The 18,643-nt window shown below is 40.9% G+C and overlaps 1 protein-coding gene across 1 annotated transcript in view; it reads right to left on the bottom strand.

Moving 5' to 3' along the window:
- Nucleotides 1-18,643, bottom strand: part of CYTH4 (cytohesin 4) — a 156,786-nt gene that overhangs the window by 26,898 nt on the left and 111,245 nt on the right. Inside the window, exons 8-9 of the mRNA XM_077452243.1 lie at nucleotides 5,128-5,276; nucleotides 4,409-4,523 (exon numbers count right to left, since the gene is read on the bottom strand). Coding sequence (XP_077308369.1) covers nucleotides 4,409-4,523; nucleotides 5,128-5,276 — 264 coding nt within the window. The remainder of the gene's footprint in view (nucleotides 1-4,408; nucleotides 4,524-5,127; nucleotides 5,277-18,643) is intronic.

Genomic DNA, 18,643 nt, shown 5'->3' on the forward strand with positions numbered 1-18,643 from the left:
ACACAGCAGTATGCTTGCCCCAGAGCATTTATGAATTATTGACAAAAGGTGTAACTCTAACTTCAGCTCAGTATCTGAAGCTCAGATTAAACACACAGCTGAGTGGGAAAGAATAATGAACCATCCCTCATCCTTACATTGCCTGTCCAGCTGTGTACAGGGTTTCTATAAGCTGGAGAACGTCTAAATGGAATAAGCTGCTGCTGAAGCAGTGCTCTTTCTCCAGGAAACCAATAATTCTTTACAAAACCAATACCATGTATTAAATGTTTGTTTCTATTGAGGGCCCATTTAGATCTATGTGCATGCATGGAGGTGTATTTTTTGTACTATTAGGTAGGTGCACTGTTATGCATCAGTGTGCATTTCGTTTCTGCATTGACATGTATTTGGTGCTTGTTGACTTGCATTTTCAATGTATTTCTTTTTATTTAAATTTTGGAGTGGATAGGGTTAATGGCCAGTGTGGGAGCAGTCTGGGGGACAGTCTGGGTTGGGGTGTGGGGGCATTCTGGGATATTTGGGGAGCAGTCATGTGTGTGGGGTGGTTAGGATTGGTGGGGGGCGGGGGCGTGTGGGATTTGTAATCCAACTGTGTTTTTTTGTGTGTGTTTTTTTTGTGTTTTTGATGCATACAGAATAAACCATATATATTTTTAGTGGTACCTACTTGGGTGTTTGTTATCTTGCTCTTTTCTTCTTTTGTGTTTAACAATCATAAACCATTGTGTCTTAATAAATGTTGCCAATGCATCAAAATGCATTTTATGTTCGTTTTAATGCAACTACTCTGATTACTATGGGCTTTTCAATGCATTAAAATGCAGAAAATAATGGACATATTATATTTTTAAAATGCCCTGCACTGCAGTTCTGACATGAGAACAGATATTATTTTTATGCATTTTAGCATATTGCAATGTGTGCATTAAAAAGCAGCAGCTTAAATGGGCCCTGAATGTTTATTGCTGTTAGAATCAATGGGATTGCCCTATCTGTTAAGGTGACTCTGTCATTTGAAATAAAGTTCTTAAAAAAGTTGTTTGCAAAATAAGACTCTTAAGACCTAAGACCTTGCCCATGACTCCTTACTTTTCTCTCTTTAAAAATCTCCAATAGAATCTTCAGAAGCTGACATAATGGATACTTGGTCCACCATTGTACATTGTGCTTCCCTATGATGGTCCCTATTCCCTACATTGTTATAGGACACAGTGGTGATAGAGAAGTTGGTGGGAGGATCCACAGCACACAACAGGGGGACCTTGCATCTAACACACCTGAATGTGGTGTTAAAAGTGAACATTGTTCTGGAGGCCAAAGTTTTTGAAGGAAACAAAGTAAGGACTTGCCGGACACCAAAGAAGTTGCAGTCAAGCATTTGTTAGAATGCTTTTAGATTGCAAGCTCTAACGAGCAGAGCCCTCTGATTCCTCCTGTATTGAATTGTATTGTAAATAAACTGTCTTCCCTCATGTTGTAAAGTGCTGTGCAAACTGTTGGCACTATATAAATCTTGCATAATAACAATAATAAAAAATAGATTTTCTGGTCACTTTGAGGATTTTATATTAATAGTAAATAAAGATAAAAAAAGATCAAATTACAAATTCAATTTTCAAATGCTAAAAAATCATGAAATTAAAATAAAATGTATATTTTTTTTCATTGAGAAGGGAAAAATTAGACTCATTATCAAGTTTCTATTGCTCTCTGTGTATCTGCTAGGCAGATTTACCCACCCTGTCCTGGTGACACCTTTGTTACAGAGACATAAAGCAATGGAAACTCCAACATTTTACAGTTTTCACTGGATTGGATGTAGATGGGAAATCTTCAAAGCAGACACCTGTTTTCCACTAACACATCCATCTAAGAAGTGGTTTCCCCTCACTTCCTCTCATTCCCAGTTGTGTCGCCAGGACAGCAAAGGCACATAAATCTCCCCAACAGGATCAAAAAAAAAAAAAAAAGACAGGGTTTTTATTTCTTCAGTACTTTATTGAAAATTAAAAAAGAAAAAAAAAAGACTATGCAAACACATTAATGTCCCTTTATTAAGCCATTGATGCAAACGTCAGTGTTTCAAAGTCCAAGTCCAGTGTTGCAGGATCTCTTTATGAATCTACACACACAAGTTTTGTACCTTTATAAAAAAAAGACCCGTGCCACGTCTGCAAATGATTGTTATCTAATACTGTATATGAAGAAACTAATCGATTTGCTGCTAAAGATAAATGATACCAGCAAATATGTCTATCAACTAGAATAGTTGCTGTATCAGCCCTTCATCTGCACATTTGCTTATCTGCCCCCTGCTTCCTGCAAATCAAAATTCCCCATTCAATTCCCTATTCTGAATATTTTGTTCTAGGAAATTGACCCAAATCGACAGGACCTTGTGAGGGGAGTTATCCAGGAAAAGTTCTTATTGCTTCTGTATTATCTGTTCTAGAGATTTCACTTCACTTCTTGTCTGACTGATCATACAGCAAGTGAGCGGAATTTTTACAACTAGAGGTATATTCAACAATGAAACTACCACTTTCAGACTCTACCCAACACAACACAGGGAGATTAAAAAAAGGAACCTTTAATGTGCACTTATGCTAAGGATATTGACATATTGAATGATTTACATATCCTTAAAGTGATTGCAAAGGCTCTTTAAAAAAAATAAAAATAAATAACAAACATGTTATACTTACCACCTCTGTGCAGTTGGTTTTGCACAGAGCAGCCTGGATCCTCCTCTTCTCTGGTCCCTCTTTGCTGCTCCTAGACCCTCCCTCCCTCAGCCAGCAGCTCGTTACAGAGGGCCCCCACGCCAAGTCAGGCTCCGTGTATCCATTCAGACATGGAGCCCCAATCTGTCCCTGCCCCCATTCCCTGATTGGCTGACTGACTTTGATTGACAGCTGCGGGAGCCAATGGCGCCGCTGCTCTGTCTCAGCCAATTAGGAGGAGTGTACTGGATGGCTGAGGGAATCGTGGAAATCGCTGCTGGAGAAGGAGCTCAGGTAGGTAATTGGGTGGTGCTGCAGAGGCTGCTACACACAGAAGGTTATTTTTATCTTCATGCATTGAATACATGAAGATAAAAAACCTTCTGCCTTTACAACTCCTTTAACAGGCAGTAATGAAGCAAGCCCAACTGATTTCTGTAGCTGCATGTACTGTGAAGGTAGTCATTCCTAAAGATCACAACATAGATTCTTTTAGCCACAGAGGGGTGCTGTGATTTCAGTGCCTCAGTTGTGAAATTTGAAGATAATTTTGCCACAGTTCCTATAGCTACAGAGTTCATGCAGCTACAGATGGTTTTTTTAAAAGTCTCTTTACTGCTTGTTAGGACTATGTTGTTGATTTAATATCTATAGTATGAGATAGTAAGGTGCACTTTAAAGGATATAATCACTAAATGTATGCATTTCAGGGTGGTTTATCTTAAACTGGCTGGCAGGGGGCAAGGGGTGCACAGTAAAACTGTTTTGACAAAGTTATGTAACGCCCTTGCCTTGGCTTGATACTCTAGCCTATCCCTGGGAGGCTGACCTGGAAGGTGTGGCTGGGTAAATATTTGGGAGGATCAGATCAGTTTCTCTCTTTCCTGAGGCTTCTCCCCGGGACAAAGCAATTGTGTGTGTTCCAGGGAAGCTACTGCTGCTAGATCTCAGCACATGCCATGTGCTGGGGGCTTGAAAGATGATACCTATAGAACAGTGATTCTAAACCAGGGTTCCATGGAACCCTAGGGTTCCTCCAGAGGTTTCTAGGGGTTCCTTCAGCATTGGGCCATTTCTGTCTCTTGGATAAGTTCCCACCAACACCATTGTTCTTTTAAGCTATCTGTAAGGAGGTAATTCTTCCCAATGACCACAAGTGTAAGGACCAATCTTCCCACTGACCATCACACTAATGTATTATGAGTTGTAGATTTCTAATTGTTAGCAGGGGTTCCCCGAGACTAGAGAATTATTTCAAGGGTTCCTGTTTTGAAAAGGTTGAGAAAGGCTGCTATAGAAGCTGAGCTGAACAAAAAGAAACCTTCACTGAAGTGTGTTACAGGGGAGCTGGATAAGAGCTGCCACCTGAACATTGTGAACATGACCCTTTGCCCATAGCTGCAGGTACTTACAGTAAGTTTTTTTTAAGTGCTAAACTCCAGAAGTTGCTGCCTAAGGACTGTGAATGCTCTCAACCTTCCACCCTGTACTTTGTTTAAAATCTGCAATAAAAGGTAAAAAGACCCCTAGAATGTGCTTGGAACAGGACAGCCTCTGATCAGGGACTCCAAATTATTTTCCGCTGGTCCCTATGGGGGTCATCACTACAGTTAAGTAAAATGGTTTTATGATATTTCTCTATTCTAACTATTGTAGGAAAAGAAGGAAAAGGATAGACCTACCCATTTTCAGAAGCCAGCCCTCTCTCTGTGGCTTCTGAAAAGCAAGTGTGAGCTCCCAGGCGTCTTCCTCTTCCGGAAGCCTAAATGGTTCCTTTTTCAGACTCTCATACATATCCTGTTAAAGAAAGGGTAATATTAGTGTTAACATCCTAAAGTGGACCTAGACACAGGGAACCTTATTTATTCAAATGGTGTAAAACAAGTCAGCTGTGAATTTTATAGCTGTTATAGTAGGTATTCAAAAGCTGCCTTTTGCCTATGCACAGTCCTTTATGTATTCCACACCAATGTATCGCAATGATGCAGCTGCCATATTAGAAGAAGTACAAGCTGTGATGACACCATGGGTGTAATCTGGTAACTGTGGGCAGAAGTGTGGGTATATACTTCTCATGGATGGGGCTAGAACAATGGCGTGTGCCTAGCCAGTCTTATATTTGTAGAAGTGTTGTGCTGCTTCCAATCATGAATTTTATGATAAATGTACATTTATATAGAGATAGCAGTACTTTATGAGTCACTGATCCAGAACATTTAAATAGATCAGAAGCTCTGACTTTTGACATGCTTATTCCGGGTCAGTAGCTAAGAAAGTACTAAATTCAGTAGCAGCCAGTATTTTTGAAAGGCCAACAATGGGAGTTAATGTATTTTTCTTAGCACAGGTTATGTTTATGACTATACATTACATACAATATATACATTAAAGTTGTACTTACAGTCAGCAATTCTGAGGGTATATCACCACCTGGATGTACACCTTTGTGTATGGAAATGAATTGTTGAAGGTCGGGCTTGTCTTTAACACTTGGATTATGCAGACTTGTATTTAAGATGATCAGCGAGAAGGAGACAAGATAACAACTATCTGCAGTCATACAAAAAGGAAAATTAGGGAAAGACTAATTTAAAAACAATTTGTTAGAGTACACAAGGCATTACATTTTATGTTTGTCTAATTCAGTTTCCAATTTTCAAAGTACTATACTGATCTTAGTATTTGAGATTTTAACTAAGCAGATAACTATATTGTACCTAATTATTAAATACATTTGGATAAAAGATTATTGTTAACGGTGTTCTAACTGAAAGAAAATAGACAGCATCTTCCCATAATTATATGCCAAGGTTCAGTAAATATCAAATGGTTACGTATTGTTTCAGATAAAAAAAAATCTGAACACATACCCAATGTACTGAGAGATGACTTCAGCACTCCAAAAACGCTGCTGCCCCCCACCCCCCCCCCCCTAAATTCCTGTCTCTCCAATCAGCCAGCTTTGAAAATTCTTACAATTTTTAAAGACTGGCCACTCCTGGAATGGGCCAACTAGAAGTAAGAGCATGCAGAAAGAGGCCAGGCTAGCTAGGAAGTACAAACTGGTTGGTATGGGAGGCAGTTGTTTCAAGGAATCCATGGCATTTTGAGTCCCCACACTTTATACAAATATTCAGTATTTATTTTTCTTATTTGGAGACAAGTGTATGTTAAGCTGCTCATATATGTGGATGGAACCTATTAAAGTGTATGTTATGGCACATTTTGTCTAGTATTGGATAGAGTACAGAAAGGATTAGGACTCCTGTTGGGTTTTCACTGCTATTCATGACTCCAGCACAGAGATTTACCTATGTTTCCTGCCCTGCTGCCATTGGTTTCACCAGACAGAAAATGTTTCAACAGGGACAGAAATTTTAATCTGAATGTAGTTCTAGCCTTCCCCTAATCTACCAAATAAACACTATTTTATTTTGGAGAGCAGCAATGAGCTAGGATTCCAATTTAGTTTGGCCCAAACCATATTTGGGAAGCTGTCACATGATAGCAGGCCGCTGGCACAATAATTTGCAGCCAGAGATTTCCCTGCCCTGCAGCCACATGTGAAAGGGATGCTGGCTGATATTATTATCCAAATATGGTCACATGGCCATATCTGAACAATGTCATTTGGTTAATCCCTTCTGTTATGTGCAGCTGCCATGTGGGGAATCTTCTGGTTGAAGCTGATTGGCCTGACAGTCTACTATCAATTGACAGCTTCCTGCGGGTTTGGACCAAACTGGGTTTGGCCTGAAACTAAACTCTTTACTATTAGAGAGTTACCCTCATTTCTTGTAAAATGTTGTGAGTAAGGGTATATGTCTCTTCCCTATCTAACCCAAAACGAAGAAAAAAGTTTTGGCTGGATATACACTTTAATTACCACATATTTCTACCTCTGAATGATATTGACATGCAAATCTACTATTTTATAACGATTGGACAATCTCTCTTTTATTGTTTATGCTACATAAATGTGCAATATTAACATATTGACTATTGGTATTCATAAAAACAAAACAAAAAACAAAGCCACTTAATTTTCCAGTAAGCAGTAAGCACATTAAGCCCCACAATCATGGATTTTGTTCTCCTAAAACTGTTGCTTGCACAATATATACAGTACCCTAACAAGGGCCTAAAATTTAAAGTCAAACTTTATACGAATGTGTAGAGTAAATGACAGTTTTACTAAATGCTAGGTCAATTTAGTTTTTGGCTCCTTCTGTAATCAAAGGAGGAAATATCATTTTAGTCTGTTCAGAGTTTCACAGGCTGGGAGTTTGACTGCTTCCCCTACCTCCAGAAGACATTTCTAGAGCTTAGGGAGGGAGAATTCAAATAACCAGTCCTGGGGGAGGTGTGCCCAGATGGTTGCTGGGGAAGCTGATAAATAGTCTGAAGCCCTGAAATTATTGTCTTCCCCAGCAAGGAGAAGTTAGCAGCCTTAGGCCCATTCACACCTGAGCGTTTTGTAGCTTGAAGCAGGAAGCTACAAAATGCGGGAGGGGAAAAAATCAATTATTCTCTATGGAGATGGTTCACATCTCCACTGCAAAATGCCTGAAGCCAGAAGCTACAAAATGCCTGAAGCTCAAACAAGTTCTGAAACCTTTTTTTTAGGCAGATTTGGGCGTTTTTCTTCTTTTTATATTGGTGACCTTTTGCCCTGCACAAAATCGCGGCAAAATGCCGTAAATAATGATGCAAAAACACTGCAAAATCTCAGTAAAAGTGAGGTAAAATCGTGCGATTTTCTGCCTTAAAACACTACGCTCAGGTGTGAATGGGGCCTTAGAGGGGGCAGTTGCCCCTGGGGCATGCTTTGGCATATGCTGATGCTCTCTGAGGTCTCGGCATTGGAGACCTGGAAGTAACCTGGAACTGGCTGCAGGACCTAACCAAAGGGATCTGGTCTTTAGAAGGAGTCTTACTCTCACTGGGAAGTGTCTGGAAGAAACTGAGAGGAGGCAGCTGTCTTGGAAACTTGTGAGCAATGACACCAAACTTATACTTGGTGACTGTGTGCTTCAGGGATATAAAAGTCAGACATTGCTCTGACGGAGACTGCTCTTATTGGGTCTCAGATACTGGCCATTCACCTGTCCCTGAACAGGGGAGAGGATGGTTTAGAAGTTTCTAGCCATTTTGAAGTATGCCTTAATCCATCTCCTGTTACACATTCTACAAGCAATAAAGTACAAAAAGACAAAACCCCTAGAGCCAGAGTGAATAAACCATTGCTTGGGCGGATGGTGGCCTCTGTACTCTTTGGGTGAGAAATAGTTAAAACCAACATCCCCTGTGGGGGTAGCGTTACATAAACCACATTGCTCATTTTCAGTAAAAGTGAATGGTTTATCTACTGTTCATTTGCCATGAATAAAAAGTTGCTACATTCTAAATGCTACTGTGTGACTTAAAACCTAGACAGTCTAGGTCCCATGGTCTCTGGATACCAGGAGCATTATAGATGTTCCATGGCATTACAAACAGTTGAGTTTGTAGTCATTCCTGAATAAAAGACTTGCAAAGCATAAACATAATCATGGATGCATTCTTTTCTATTTTAGCATTTAGTTGTACTGCACAGTGCAGTACAACTAAATGCTAAAATAGAAAAGAATGCATCCATGATAAGAAAATATGGAATCTACCTTGTTCCCCCTCCAACCCCCCAAATACTCACCTGAGCCAGATCTCCATCCAGCGCTCTATCCTCTCCTTGCTCTCAAATGCTTGGCTGAGAGCAGTGGGAGGCATTGGCTCCTGCTACTGTCAATCAAAACCTGTGAGCATCCTGATTTGGGATCAAGAGTGCACAAGTGCCCCCATAGAAGTGAAGCCAGAAGTGCTGAAGGCCAGAAGGCCCCCAGAAGAGGTTCTGCACTTTGCAAAACTATTGCACAGAGCAGGTTTATTATTTTTATGTTTATTATTTATTTATTTTTTAAACGTAAGCTTTAGGGCCGGTTCACACAGCGGGCGATGCGAGGCGACACGACTCGCCTCGCTCCCGCAAGTCGCCCCCGTTCTGTACAATGGAACCGTTCTGAGAGGAGCGACTCGAGTCGCTCCGACTCAGAAAAAAGGTTCCTGTACTACTTCTGGGCGACTTCGGGGGCGACTTGCATTGACTTCTATACAGAAGTCCTCTGCAAGTCGCCGCTGAGGTCGCCGCAGGTCGCGGCGAGGCAAGTCGGAGACGCCTCGCCGCGCCTGCAGTGTGAACCGGCACTTACAATCACTTTAATACATAAAGAGCTTGAGTAGAGGGCCAAATGCTGCATACTTTTAGGTGCATTCAGTTTGCCTTTGAGATCAGTTTGAGATGCTTCTGGGATGCTCAGAGGTGCTTCTTATCTCCTTCTGACATGCTTCTCGTCTCCTTCTGACCTGATTCTTACCTTTTTCTAAACTGCTTTAAGCTGTGCACTACCATCGGCTTCTATGCAAATAATTTTTACACAACCCTAACAAATATTGGAAAGATAAATCACAGTAAGCTGATTCTTTTATATGAATATCTAGGAGTCATTACATTAGACTAATGATTTATTGAAACCTTTATCAGACTTACTAACAAGGAGGATCAGAAAAGTATAACCACTGACTATGTTCTTTAGGAAAAAGGGTATTAAGATTACAATAGGCTGATTTCTTTCACAGAATTATCTCACAAAGACTACAACTATAGAGCAAACAATAACCTAACCTCATTGGGGATGTCAATCTCCCTACGCTTATGCCGCGTGCACACAACCGGACTTTCTGGCAGAATAGGTCTGACAGAATCATTCCGTCGGATAGTCCGATCATGTGTGGGATAGTCTGATCGTTTTTCTTTAATAAATTCCGATGGACCTAGAAATATAACATATTTCAAATCTGTCCGACTGACTCAATTCCTATCAGGAAAACCGTTCGTCTGTATGCTGGTCCGATGGACAAAATACGACGCAAGGGCAGCTATTGGCTACTGGCTATTGAACATCCTTTTTTTAGTCCCATCTTATGTCATCATATTCAAAATGAACAGACTTTCGGACAGACTTTAGTCTTTTTGTGGGTGGGCAAGTCCATTTGGAAAATCTCAGTCGGGAAGACCGTCGGACCTTTTCTACCAGAAAGTCCGGTCGTGTGTATGCGGCATTAGTTAAAAATTGAGCCATTGATACATAGTGATTTTGCTGGGTTTTCGGAATCAAAGGAAAAACAGGGGAAAAGCTGAACTTCAATCGTAAAATATTATTTAAAGCTGAACTTCAGTCAAACATATAAATTACAAAGATTAAATAGATACATGAGAGCTGTTCTATCTGCCAAAGTATTTGTAGTTCTGCCTATCTAGTCCAGAGATCTGCTCTGCACAGCAAAGTCCTGCCTGGCAGGGAAGAAGAGCTAAGTTTCCTCTGCTACCATTTCCCATTCATGTCTAAGACCCCTTTCACACCACACCGCCCATTGCGTCGGCGGTAAAACGCAGCTATTTTTAGCGGCGCATTTCGGCCGTTAGCGGGACGTTTTTACCCTATGGCCGCGAAAGGGTTAAAACCGCCCGCAATAGCGGCGTTTTGCCGGCGGTATTACAGCGCTGCCCCATTGATTTCAATGGGGAGCAGCGGTGGAGGAGCGGTAAACACACCGCTCCTTCACCGCTCCAAAGTAGCTGCTGGCACGACTTTTTTCTGACGTCCTGCCAGCGCACCGCTGTAGTGTGAAAGCCCTCGGGCCTTCACACTACACACAATGGTGCAGCTTCTTTAGGGCGGATTGCAGGCGCTATTTCTAACACTATAGCACCTGCAAAATGCCCTGGTGTGAAAGGGGGCTTAGTCTCTCCTCTCCACCGCAAGCCGGTGATTAGATTGTGGAAGTAAAGCAGCAAACCAATGAACTCATCGCTTTTCAATCTATCAGCATGTTTCTTCAACTAAAGCATTACTGGTTGGCTCTTTGGGCTGCATGTATTTACGTCTACATTTCCATATGCCTTTTACACTGCCCTGTGGATCAGCTTTAATTCATTTATGTATGCATTTAAAACTTTTAAATGCACTTTTTGATGCAACGAGTGTAAATGCCTGAGTTTCACTTGGTATCCTGCACATCAGCAACATGAATAGAAAAGAAAGGTGCAGCTTTGGAAGCCAATTAGGTATGCTGCAGTGCACATGTGCAAACAACTCCTGACAAAAGGAGAGAGACCTCAGCTGTCTTGTAATTTTACTGCCCAGTAATTGTCTGTGACCAGGGAGGTGAACTGCAGTTCTGTATAAGTCAGGTCACTTGGGGCTCGTTTACACTCGTGTTGCACTTTGAAGTGCAATCCACATTGGATCTCATAGTATCATAGACTGAGTGGGTGTTATGTCTCGGCCTCACTGCCCATTTTAACCTTTAAACACCCGTACCACAACTGCATGCATTGCACATGGTTGCGGTGTGGTTGTGGCATGATCCAATTCAGTTAAAGTGGATCTTTACTGCATCTGGAGAAAGCAAAAACACTATTTAATTAATTTTTAATATTCAAAGCAAGCTCCCCTATCCATCCATGTTCCCATGCTTTATTTTGCTGAGAAATCACTTTGAAAAACACCCGCTAGCATTTCTGGCTGGGGCCATCTTGAGAAAGGGTAAATTATTAATGTAGCATTTACTTCCTGGAATCCATCTGCCCTTAGCTCAAACATGCACGCAGGAGAGTGTGCTTAGCTCAGAAAACCCCTCCTCCTCTCCTGAAGACTCCTGGGATGTATAACATCATTTGCCTACCTAGGCAAGAAACCGAGAAGTAACTAAAGAAATGTAAACACCTCCATCCTTTGCAGCTTTAGCCCTTGTACACACGGTCGGACATTCCGACAACCAAATCTGTCGGATTTTGTCCGAAACTGTTGCATACACACAGTCGGACAAAGTTGTCAGAAAATCTGATCGTACTTAATGCGATGACGTTATTTCGTTAGGACGGGACTACGCTCAGGCTAGTAGCCAATAGCTTTGGTCTAGGAATTTGATCTGAGCATGCGTGGCACTTTGTCCGATCGGAATTCTATACACACAATCGGACAAAGTCCGATCGGATCATGTTGTCGGAAAATGTTATAGCCCAGCTGGAAAACTTGGTCCGTCGGATACTCCGACAGAAACAGTCCGATGGAGCCCACACACTGTCGGATTATCCGACAACGCGGTCCTATCGGACATTGTCCATCGGAATGTCTGACCGTGTGTACAAGGGCTAAAAGGGTGTAGTTAGGGGGGCAGTAAAAGTGCAGATGTTTAGAACTGAACTATTATTTGTTCTTCACTGCCTTTTAAACCTTGTTCACTCACACGACATAGTTGAGATTCAACAGTTCTCCAGAATCCCAAAAAGAAAAATTGTATGAACTGGTGAAAATAGATCAGCTTATAATACACGTTTTAATGCTTAGTGTTTTAGATCTTTTTTAAAGATGTTCCCACCAAGCTGAAAGGTTTACATCACTTCCTCAATCAGTTTTAAAACACAGATCTGACCAGTTCTGCAAATCTTTCCGTGAACTTTATGCATCTTTTCATAATACAAAAACATGTTGTTGATATAGTGCAGTAAATGACTGCTTGATGGTTGTGGTGGGATGCTGTCCTTCACCACATTTTCGATGAGTTAGGTTGGTGCACCAGCAAAGCGGCACAAGTTACATTTTATTTTCAATACAAAAACAGTAATGCTGTAGTGTAGTAGCTGACTGCTTTCTGGTTCTTAAAGTTAGCAAAACAAGACTGACATTTGACAAATATAGGAGGTGCAGTATGTGGCCACATAAAGTCTATTATGATATTATAGGTAGGTTGAGGTAGCAACAATTTATTTCAATTTAGTTTGCACGTACTCCTTTTAAAAAAAAAAGAGGAAATAAAAAGTTAAAAAGACACAAAAACAAACTGGAAACCACCAGTTATTGCTCATCTGTCTAATAGTAGACTATGATCTCAGTAGCAGGAGGAGGTTCTCATTCAAAGGTAAACATTTCAGAAGAGAGAGCTAGCTCAGTCTAGGGGAGTGAAAGATCATACTATAATCATATTTACAGCTCTGTTAAGTTTAGAAAAAACAAAAAACATGCAAAGGATACCTAAACTTATTTCCCTATTTATATTTTGCTGAAAATCTAACATCCTCAACCTCCAAAACACACCATCAGGAGCTCAGTAAGTCAGAAATCAGCGATCCTACGATTGTGACCAGTATTTTTTGAGTCCTGAAAGGAAAAGGGCTTAAACCAACAGACACATGGGAAAAACCTGCTAACTTTTGCATATAATAACCCCCCCCCCCCCCAGTGCTACATTGCTACAAATGCTTTTGTTTGAAAGTGTATCTCAAGGCCCCTGTGTGACAGTTTACGTATAATTGAGTTGTATATATTTACTTCTTCTAGATTTGGAAAAGTAATAAATATGATTTTACAGTCTGTGCTTCTCTTTGGAAAGCTTACATAGGTTAGTAATTCGGTTTGAGCTAGTTCTCTCCCCCCCCCCCCACCCAACGCAAATTAGATAAGGTTTCACATTACATTTCTTAAGATTCCGAGGTTTGAGTTAGGAATATTAGTTCTTTATACTGTAATACTTCTTGATTAGGATATTAATACGAATAAGGACTTTTCTTTGAATATATACATATATTTGTAAATGTATTATATGATTTAGATGATAAAAAGTTAGAATTGATTTTGTATCGACTTTTAGTATTTTAGTTGAAAGTTACCCCTCCTCCATAAGCAGAAACATTCCTCAATATAGAATTTCGGGAGCTAGCTTTCTGGTCAACCTCCACTATTACTAGGCCCAGATTTACTCCCTTTGCCACCCCAAGGCCGGGTCCTTCAATGCCCCCCCCCCCCCCCCACACACACACACATACACACACACCACCGTTCTCATCCTTTATCGATGACTGCTACAATAGATCAATTAAAAACATATCTCCACACACAAGAACACTGAAAATAACTGGCTTTAATTGTACAGACTGAAAATACTCTGTAATGCAGAAAATGCCTTTCAAGATTATAGCAATAAGAAACTCCCTATAATTTTTTAGTTCTAACTTTTCTTTTGGCAAACTCATTGATAATATCTTCGTAGGACAAAGTATTTAAAAGTTCTGACTCAATGGCAAGTAAAGAGAAACTGTTAAGTCTTTCTTGACCCAAAAATGATCGTAAATAGTTCTTTATGCAAATACATTTCATTAATTTTCAAGCACCACAGCTCAGTTGCAGTGCATAGAAACGGTATGCATTTTGCACCACACTGCTCAGCACGCAGTGGCGCTGTTGCAGTTTGAACAGGACATATAGAAAACAATTGTTTTCTATTGCCCTTGCCGAGACCTGTGTTTTGCTAGTGCAGAAATTACAGACCCCCTTTTACATCAGTATGTTCAGCCCCCCCCCTTTCACATCACAGATCCCCTTTTACATCAGTGTCCTCAGTCCCCCCTTTACATCATAGAACCCCTTTTACATCAGTGTCCTTAGCCCCCCCTTATGTCATACCCCCCTGTCTCATCACAAACCCCCATCACAGACCCCCATTACAGACTGACCTGATCCATAGCAGACCCCCCATCATAGACTGACCCCCCCATCACAGACCCCCTGTTACAGACTGACCCCCCATCACAAATTGGTCCTGACCCATCACAGACTCCCCATCACAGACCCCCCATCACAGACTGACCCCCATCACAAACTGGTCCTGACCCATCACAGACTCCCCATCACAGACCCCCATCACAGACTGACCCCCCAAATCACAGACTGACCACCCAATCACAGACTGAGCCTCCATCACAGTCCTCTCTCAATATCAAACTCTTTTACAGCACAGCACTCCCCTCCCCCCAAAGAACCCTACCTTATTCACACAAGACATGGAGCCTGGCCTCTCTGGACAACGGGTGGGACTTTTCATGTTAAAAGTGAGTGATTTATTGCTGGGACTGCCCCACTGCCTAGCAACCAATCACCCACTTCTTAACTTAAAAAGTCCTGCCCTTTGTCTAGAGCGGCCACACCTCATTTTTTTGTGTGAATTATACAGGCAGTGTAGGGAGGGGGCAGTGCAGTGATATTAGAAAAGGCACAGACCTGCCGCACCTGCCATGCTGCTATGTTAGTGCGGGGGCGGCTGAGAAGTCGCAGCAGGAGTGGCGCTGCCGCTGCCCCTGCACCACTGCCCCGAGGTCTGGCCCCGTGGCCTTGTGGGAAATCCGGCCCTGACTATTACATGAAAGGGGGAGGTGGTTGAATTGAAGCCCATGTTTATTGAAGTTTGTTCAATACATTTGTCACTAGAGTTTGTAGGACTATAAGACAAACAAGAACTTTAAACCAGCCTTTTTAGGAGAAGGTAGGAGAAGGTGGATGTTGAATTTAGGAAAAAGGAGAGGAACAAAGACTTTGAGCATCAGAGTACTAGATACGAGGGAAGCTGCTTTTAGCGTCTCACACACACACAGACACACATCTGATTATATACACAATTTTCATCTCAAGAATATAACTACATTATTAATATTATTTTTACATTTTGCATTTTAATATTGTTCTTGTAATATTTTGCTATTTTATTATTAAATCCACTTTTGGGTTGAACTGAACAGACTTTCTATTTTAAGACTTTTCTCATCAATATAAGTTACAGAATATCAAAAGAATATTTTTATGTTCTACAAGCAATGACAGCTCCCATGAAAGGCCTCTGAGTCTAGGATTTTTCTTGATGAATGATGCCTTCAAAATAATAAATGTATTTAGTACTTTAGTAATTGGGCTAATTTTACTGTTTCGTTTTTTTAAATGATTGAAGTGTATTTTTTCTCAAAAAATTGCATTTAAAAGACGGCTCTGCAAATACAGTGTGACATAAATTATTGCAACAACCAGCATTTTATTCTCTAGGGTCTCTACTAATATATATATATATATATATCTATATATATATATAGATATATATAATGTTTGGGGATTCTAAGTAATGTTCTAGGAAAAAAATACTGATTTTAACTTGTAAGCAATAAGTGTCAGAAAAAAGTTTAGTCTTTAAGTGGCTAAACTTACTTCATTTACAGATTGAAGTTCATCCCTTTGATCCAAAAGAACTAAATGATACTTTAGTTCTCTCAGCGTAGAGCAATATTGATAAACATTTGCCGGATTTTTTATTTTTTTTTACAGCTCTGAGCAGAGAACGGCTCTTCACTTGTTACATAGAATTGTGGAAATGCTGGATTAAGATCGTGAGGGGGTTGAATAGAGATTGGAATTTTTTAATGATTACTCCTGCAGCTCTTCTAAGAAAATTACTTAGTTATGGTATTTTGCTAACATCTCATCAAAGCAGCACAGGACATATCCATGTGCATAAAAGGAAAGTCTTAAGCCTTGTTTTCTGTAGAAAATATCCACAACCTGAGTGTAAAAGCCTGTTCCCTGTCAGCATGCTGGAGAGTAGGATCTTGTTCTCTGTGTTGAAGCAGTGGACTCTCATCAGAGATCCGACAACACCACCCCCCCCCCAGCCCCCCCCCCCCGCTGAGTCAGAGCAATAACTCTGCAACATCAAAAAACAACGGTCTTTTCTGCTTTTTCGCTTGCAATCTAGCCTCAAAATTCCTAGCCCAAACCATATATCATTTCCTTTTATCTCATACCATACATACAACTGAAGGTCAGAGAACTAGTTTCCCTTACTTTCATTTTACAAAATTAACCCAGATATACAGTAGTGATTAATAAAGTATACTACTTTACATTTTGCACAGCAAAACAGAAGATGATCCCAGTACAATATGGGCGTGGAGTTATACATTTCTGGTATACTACTGCTAAGGCATGATATTTATACCCCTGCACCTATGCCTACTGGAAGCATGGGCACACTTATTCTCGATTAATTGACTTGGGCAAATGTAAACCAAAAATCAATCAAAAGTTGCCTGTAGTGTTTTATACTTAATTACATGAACTCTTTGATAAGTTTAAATAGTTGCATTACTTTTATTTTTTTTCATCAATTGAATACATATATTGAAGGTTTGTCTGTAATTGCTGTTTTGTGCCAGGTAGTAAACTATAAAAATGAAATGCGGTAGAAGCTAGGAAGGTTTATTGTAGAGTTGGGAAGCGCAAAGATACCTGGAGGGCTTATAGGATCGATCTACTTTATCTTCAAAAAAAGTGTATCCTTGCTAAGTATTTACAGCTGAGTAGCTTTTTTTTAAATTTGTTCTCGACTCAGGTTTGAAGTGAACTTGTTAATTATTTTAAACTTTGGAAAGTAAACATTCTACCTAAATGCAGATTCCACAAATGTCACAATTCGGTCTTTTATGCTACTGTAGATAAAGACAATGTTAGCAGCACACATGGATGGTTTTATTACATCCCTGTGTAGGGAGGACACTGCCAGGATCATTTCTCATCAGGAACGATTTTTCCTCTGCAGCACTGTGAGGTTTATACATCTGGTGAGTATATTGTATTGTAGCATCCTCCTAGTTAGGTGCTATGATTAGGTAGATTTAGTTCTGGCTCACTAAGCTATATTTTTGTTGTTAGATAAATTAAGCTTGTCTCGTTGTAATCAGTGTGGCTGCATTTCTGGGTTAGGCAAATTTAGTTCTAACTCTTTGTAATCAGTGCAGCTGCATGTGATTAGTTCCGTCTGTTCAGTATTTCAGCTGCCACTGACTTGATTGTTTCCTCTGCTTTCCAGAGAACTGTAGATCTCTCTGGAACATAGGTGTGGAGAAATGCAAAGGGCAGCATCATGGTTTATACAGACCTAGCCAATCCCAGGGAGGGTGACCCTGAGGCTGTTGGGAGTCTGTATAAATACTCTAAGACACAGAGCTTCAGGGTTTTTTCCTGCAGAGGAGAAATCCAGCCTGGAAGGCTTGCTGCCCTATGGGCAGCACTGCCATGTACAGTTCCTTGAAAAAGTATTCACACCCCTTGACATTTTCCATATTTTGTCATGTTACTAGCAAAAACCTAAATGTATTTTTTGGGATTATAGGTAATAGTGTGATATACCAACACAAAGTGGCACAAAATTGTGAAGTGGAAGGAAAATGATAAATGGTTTTCAAAATGTTCTACAAATAAATATCTGAAATGTGTGGCATGTATTTGTACTCAGCCCCCCTGAGTTAATACTTTGTAGAACCACCTTTTGTGTCTCTACCAGCTTTGCACATCTAAAAAGTGAAATGTTTGCTCATTCTTCTTTGCAAAATAGCTTAAGCTCTGTCAGATTGGCTGGAGAGCCAATTTAGGTCTGGAATTTGATTGGGTCCCTCTAACACATGAATATGTGCTGATATAAACTATTCCATTGTAGCTCCTGCCTGTATGGTGAGCCTCAGCCCCAGCCTCAAGTCTTTTGCAGACTCTAATGCCGTGTACACACGATCAGACTATCCGGCGGACTTAGTCCAGCAGACAACCCGCCAGACTTTGCAGCGGAGGTCCGCTGGACTTTCCGATCGGGCGGACCTGCCCACACACGGACCGGACTTTTTTGGGGGGTCTTCTCGCCGGACTCCTCCGCTATCTTATGCTCTTTTGCTAGCTCTTTTACTAGCGGAGGAGCTTGGTTTTCTCCTTCGTCGCCGCCGCCGTCCGGGGGTCTTCTTCTGGCTTCGGGGGTCTTGTCCCGCTCTTCGCTGTCGCCGCCGACTTCTGTTTCTGTTGCTGCTTCTTCTTATTCCTGCTTCTTCTTCCTTCTTCTCTTCTTCCGATGTTGACACGACGCTCTCTCTCTGGCTGTAATGGCAGGGATGCATTGTTCGGTGACTTATATAGGGATAAGGGGGGCGGGGTCACCGGGTGATGTCACATGCTTGACCC

This window comes from Lithobates pipiens, unplaced genomic scaffold (genome assembly GCF_037356315.1).
Source record: "Lithobates pipiens isolate NorthernLeopardFrog02 unplaced genomic scaffold, aLitPip1_a1.2 Scaffold_23, whole genome shotgun sequence".
NCBI lineage: Eukaryota > Metazoa > Chordata > Amphibia > Anura > Ranidae > Lithobates > Lithobates pipiens.